This window comes from Populus euphratica, unplaced genomic scaffold (genome assembly GCF_000495115.2).
Source record: "Populus euphratica unplaced genomic scaffold, PopEup_1.0 scaffold938.1, whole genome shotgun sequence".
NCBI classification, from domain to species: domain Eukaryota; kingdom Viridiplantae; phylum Streptophyta; class Magnoliopsida; order Malpighiales; family Salicaceae; genus Populus; species Populus euphratica.
Window position 1 is genome coordinate 78,566 of NW_011500798.1, and position 6,224 is coordinate 84,789.

The following is a 6,224-nucleotide window of genomic DNA, read 5'->3' on the forward strand; positions in this document are numbered from 1 at the left end:
CTGTGATAATAATTATTTTTAAAATATATTAAAATAATATTTTTTATTTATTAAAAATTATTTTTAATATTAATACATTAAAATATTTTTAAAATATATTTTTAAAATACACAAATAAATAGATTTTATTTATCATATTTTAAAATCGATAGTGAAGATTTAGGTTATAAATTAGAAGGATCAACTATTCAATTTAAAATAACTACAAAAAATAAATTTAAACAAAAATAACTCAAAATAACTTAAACGTGATTTTTTTCTATATTTTTCTTTAAGTATCTGATCTTATACAAACTTTTCATGTTAATCTGAATTTAAAATAAAAAATAGTTTTTAAATCTAAATTTAAATCGAACACCCATTCAATATTATTGTAAAACAAAAGAAAAATTAATAATAAAAAATACCTTCAAATAAACTCTATTAACTAGTGGCTAAACCCCATGAACATGAACGAAGGAAAGGAAAGGCATCATGTATCGTAGATTTATACTGGATGAAGGTAGACTTTTCTTCGCCACAGACACTCAAAATACTCGTATCTCTATACCAGTCGACAATCACGGCATGCAAGTTACCTGCCAGAGTTATCTAGATGGGAGTGCTATACTACACACATCCCTAGATAATTAACTGCTCCACGATAGGCGTCTGACTGCCTACCAAGCAACTAAAGAAACAGGTTAACATGGAAACAAATAGATAAATACGTGAGAAAACACTGTTTATATATATATAGATATTATGACCGGCTTATGAAACAATTATATTTTAAATGAAATTAAATAACTAATAAATTAATCTCATTATATATTAAATATCAAGCTCATCTTTTAATTGTATAAATATTCTTATAATAATATTTAAAAACTCGTTAAAAGAGCTCATATGCCATTATTTTCACCTAATTGACTACCAAAAAAGCCTTACATTTAACACTTATAAGAGTGTTTCTTCTAAATATAAAATAGACATTTTTTTTTATTATTTATTTCCAAACCATACCACAAAAAGTTTTCTTGTCATATTTATCATTATTATCGTCTATTCGTGTACAAGGAATTTACTTCAAAAACAGGAGAAACCTCAATGGAGTCTTTTAAGTGAAACAACTCTTACAATCTAACTACTCTGCCCTTGCCAGATTTGGTTACAATCCATGAATACAAGTTTACCTTATCGATTTACAAGAATTGGAGCAACTCCCGCATTTTGGGATGTCAACATTTTGAAGCTCATTGTGGGGGTTTTTTATAAAAAAAAAAAAAATCCAAATTTTGCAGCATCAAGACCAAAGGAACCACTTGCGACGCTGCTGCCTTGAAGTACTGGTGGTGGAGTTTGGGGTCACAGTGATTCTTTCTGCATTAGCAGCTGCCCATTTGCTGAAATCGGGGGAAGAAACAAGTTCTTTAACAGCTTTTTGCGTGGACTCTCTGGTAAAATTTTCCCATGAATCTTTTGAAAATTTCCTCCTCTCAGGAGTGGTATGGAAGGTAGATGGGTAGACATCTGAATCTGACAGTTGATGACGTGATGCCCTGCTTGAACCTGGAGGAATGACAAGACGGTATATGTATAAGAGCATCTCTGTTGGACAGCTTGTATTGTTTAAAACAGATTAAAGCCAACAGGCAAACCTTTCATAGAATTGCATGAAGCCAGGTTGAATTGTCTGGGCCGAGGAGAAAGGAACTTTGAGCCTTCAGGCCTCTCAACCGTGTATTTATCACGAGAAACTCCAAACGGTGATAGATCAGGAACAAGTGATTCTCTATTTATGTTTCTCGCTAATTTAAACAACTTCCTGCAGATTTATTCCAAAGATGTCACTGCAGTTGCAAAATACAGGCAATGGATTTTTTCATCCAAGGCATGGATATCAGAAAGTTGTAATGGATACACAGGATCATAATGAAACATCAAGAAAGATACAGCAGAAAGTATCAAATATATAATATCAAAACTTCATGGTTCGAAAACAGGGCAAGTGGATGAATGCCTTGCAGATAAAAACTATCTTCACAATGACCATAAATAAGAAGAATCTCTTCCTTATGGCCAAGAACACAATACTTTCATGTTCCTCATCATTTACTCTTGGGCCAAACTTTTCTTCCAAATACACGAGTAAAGAGAAAATTCTAATGGACATTATCTCGTAACCTGTTGGAAGCAGATCTATCTTGGTAACAGAAAACATGACCGGATTCCAAAATGGAAAAGGAATACTTACTTGTACATTTGACGCAGGAATCTCCATCTAAAAATTGTCCTTAATATTGACGAGACAATTATTCCAGATATTAAAGCTTCTGCTGCCAGCAAGGGATCAAGAGAACTCTAAAACATGACAATAATCAAATCTGTAAGAAACCTTCATATCGTAGGTGTATGTATGGACAAAAGATTGATCTTTCATCATACATGAAAACTTGAAATCTTCTATGTAGAGGTACCTGAATAATTAACACAACAGCCAAGACACGAATGGACCAGGCAACAAAATGAGATGTGCTTATATCAATGGATCCATCTTCTGTCAAGACGAAACTGCGGACAGCCCAGAAACCCATCCATGCTCCAGTCAAAGCAATAAAAGCCAGCAGAAAAATCACCAACTGCAGTTTCATAAAGCAAGACTTGTTTAGCTGCTTGGTAGGCTACACTTCACTAAGTACTAATCATCAGCCGATATAAAGTATCCACCAAATTTTAAAAAGAAGGACCGTGATTAATGGCATCAACTTTCCCGGATGTTAACCAGAAAAAGATCCACATTACATGATAAAAGAACAGCAGCGCTATTGTACAGCACATACTCCAATAGCCTAGTCCAGATCATAGAGAGCAAAAATGACTAAACTATGTTAGAATCTTTCTCAACTACTTAATGCAATGACAAGGTGAACCTTGCCTGATAAATATACAAAACATAACATTTATTAATACAACATTGGCTTAACAGGCACTCATCTGAAGCAGGCATAGATTACTAGAGATGTTTTTTTCAAAAAAAAAAATTACACCATTACTATCTGCATCCAGAGAAGAACTGCTTTTTGTGTATCAAATTTTACAGCTTCAGACTTGCTAGTAAAAATGCACACACCTAAATGTTAACTAGTACAAAAATGAAACATAAAACCAGAATCTTCTCTAGAACAGAGAAGCAAGCCCAATATCCTGTAACTTACATACAGGATAATACATGTCTTCGCTTATCCCCATCTCCATGAGTATTGAATGCAACAATCCTGGCAAGTAGCGAAGTAGAAAAGTTCCCAAGCCAACCTGAACAAAAATGATGATAAAATAAAAATGAACCTTCTTTTGATGGTGAATAAAAATCTGAAAGTGAGATGAGAAAGTTGATACACACAAGAGATGAGTATATAAAAATTGCAAGCGAGCTCTTTCGACCTGTCGGCAGAAGCTTCATTCCCTGTCAAAAAATTCAATTCTTTCACTAATAACCTGATACCAATGATGTGAAGAACAGGCTCACAGAACTCAGAAAACCATACTGAAAATCATGTGGTAGAAGAGATCCAATTGGAACTTCTCACACTTTTTAGTCCAATTCATTTTGAGTGCACTTTAATCAGGATAACGATTTGAACCAAAGAGAAGAAGAGGCAAATAACACAAAGAAATGCATATAAAGGCAAAAAAAGTAAGTATTGACTAATTATATCTGTTAGAAGTCAAGTAACATGATTTCGACTCCAAGCATTTATTGGAACGGTCAACAAATTCTAAGAAAAACAAGAAAAAAGGATGGCTAACTGGTACAATCGTACTTCACAAATCCAAGAATGAAGGCAGGAAAAATACATTACCTGAAAAAGGACCACGAGTATTACAAGGATGATTCCAATTGCCATGGCACTGCTGTAGTAAAATACCAAAGACTTGCTTAAAGAGGATGCGATGCTTAGCATAACAACTCCCAGGATTAAGAATATCACACGATACAAGAAAAACACTGCAGAACAATAGAACAGGGTTAAAAAAAAAAAAACAATTTGCTTAGCACAAAAAACTTGACACTTTACAATCGAGATGGAAAAAGAAACCTTCTTCAATTGACAGTTCAAGGGGGTCCGAGGATGAACCAGTCACCCTTATATCTAAGAACTTGTGGCCATAAGCTGACATGGCTCGAACCCATGAACCACCCTTATCAACATTCTCCCACTCGCCCTGCGGACACATCCCTATAGCACGAGATGCATTCCTGCAAAGAAAATGAAGTGGTGGCTATCAACTCAACATTGCCATAGTAAAATCAGTCAAAAGCATTGCTATTTGCGAACAAAGACGAAAAAACTCACCTATGAAAACAAACCTCAACATTGGGTCTGCGAAGAGTGGAATTAGAAGGTGAAATTTTGAGCATCAAAGAATGAAAAAACTTGTTCAAATTTTTAAGCCTCGGAAACCCATGGACATCAACTCTTTTGCAAAGCACCCTAGTCCCCGACCTTGTCCCCGGAGAGTTCACAACTTCCAAGCTTGGAGAAATTTGCACTTTACTACTACTGCCCTCACCAACAACTGCGAAACCCAAAATCATTAACCAAAATGCTGTTAATTACACTAACCAAACAGGACCCGATTTTCACTAAATAATGAAACACTAGATATAAAATTCTTTGTGATTCAATAAAAATAGAAAAGAAGAAGAATCAAGCAGAGGAGAGCACCTAAGGAGATTTGATGTGGAAGGGCAGATGAGGAATATATTGAAAAAGTGAAAAGGAGGAGAAGGTAGAGAATGGAAAGGTAGGGTTTTGCAGTGTCCATGGTTTCTTTCTTCTGCGGAGAAAAGGCGCCAGGAAAATAGAAAGCAGTGAGGAGGGTGTTTTCGCTATTTCAGTTATTTAACATTCTGTGAGAGACTGGTCGGTTACAGTGTTGGGCTTTCCGACAAAACCCGAATTCTACATGGGCTTGGGGATTCGGGCTAATATTGGTATAATAGTTTTGGTAAGAGATTAATTTCATTGGATTTGGGGATTCTTTCATGTCTTTAAGAAAATATAACCGCATGTGTTTCAAATCATATCGTTTATTCAACAACTTAAATTAGATAAGAAAACTAAAATGATAAAAAATAAAATTATTTTTATTTTTATAGATTCAATAAATTATGATCATTTAATTTGAATTTAATGATTTAAATTAAATCAAAATAATAATCATGTAATATAAATTCAATTTGATGATTAGACTAAAGTGGTGAAGCTTAGAATTTATAATGAAAGCCAGAAAAAAATTAAAAATCTTTTTATTAATGGAAGAAATTCACTCATTGTTTTTTATTAAGTATTACTTCATGGGTAGTCCACACTGCACCGTGAATTATACTGGTAAAAAAAGAAAGTTTAATTATTACCATCATATTTTTAATAATAAAAAAAATTATAATCATTATATTTAAATTAATTTTCAATTCTAAAATATCATAATAGTAAAAAATAATATGAAGAAAAAAAATTATATTTAAATTAATTTTTTATTCTGAACATGAAAAAAAAATAGCATACAAGTCATCAAGAAATTTTGGACATTTCCATTAAAAACTCTCTAAATCTTAAAACCATTCAACTCGGACTTTTACCTATTATAATTTTCAAATTAAATTATGAGTTCATGATTATAGCATGATTAAATTAACTTGTTGAATTTAAAAATAAACATAAATAATCAGTTAAATTAAATTATAATTTAACTTTTTAAAAAAAATTAAGGTTGAAATATTGATATATTGGATTAACTCATTTTTATAGTTTGAGTTACTAAACATGCAATCTGTGTCATGGACTTCATTGAGTTTAATAAAAAATTTAAAATTATTTTTTAATTTAATTATATAATAACAAAATATCAATTCAATATCAAGATATTTTCTCAAAACCATGATACTTTATATCAAGCAAATTTAAATAAATTAGAAAGCAAAATTAACAATCAACCTTAACTAACCTCTTAAGCTTGTGACTTGGTTCATAAACTCTAATAGATTTAATGGTTTTTTTATAAGTTATTTTTTATTTAATTATTCAATAATAAAAATAACTAATTATAAAATTATTTAATGATTTTTTTATAAGTTATTTTTTATTTCATTATTCAATAATAAAAATAACCAATTATAAAATTATTTTTATTTTTATAAATATACTAAATTATGATCATTTGATTTGAGTTCAATAATT

The 6,224-nt window shown here is 31.6% G+C and overlaps 1 protein-coding gene across 2 annotated transcripts; it reads right to left on the minus strand.

Moving 5' to 3' along the window:
• Positions 1–1,266: 1,266 nt before the first annotated feature.
• On the minus strand, positions 1,267–4,854 carry LOC105116412 (uncharacterized). 2 transcript variants are annotated; one of them, XM_011013766.1, is made up of 10 exons: positions 4,710–4,854; positions 4,338–4,560; positions 4,080–4,240; positions 3,843–3,988; positions 3,383–3,445; positions 3,190–3,294; positions 2,460–2,624; positions 2,237–2,343; positions 1,641–1,807; positions 1,267–1,551 (listed from the first exon to the last, which is right to left on the minus strand). In XM_011013766.1, exons 1-10 carry the CDS (start codon positions 4,807–4,809, stop codon positions 1,286–1,288), a joined length of 1,503 nt encoding a protein of 500 aa, XP_011012068.1. In that variant the 5' UTR covers positions 4,810–4,854; the 3' UTR covers positions 1,267–1,285. The 2 variants fall into 2 exon arrangements, with proteins under 2 accessions (XP_011012068.1, XP_011012069.1); XM_011013767.1 differs by having other exon boundaries at positions 2,460–2,621; positions 3,202–3,294; positions 4,710–4,853.
• Between the last annotated feature and the right edge of the window lie 1,370 nt (positions 4,855–6,224).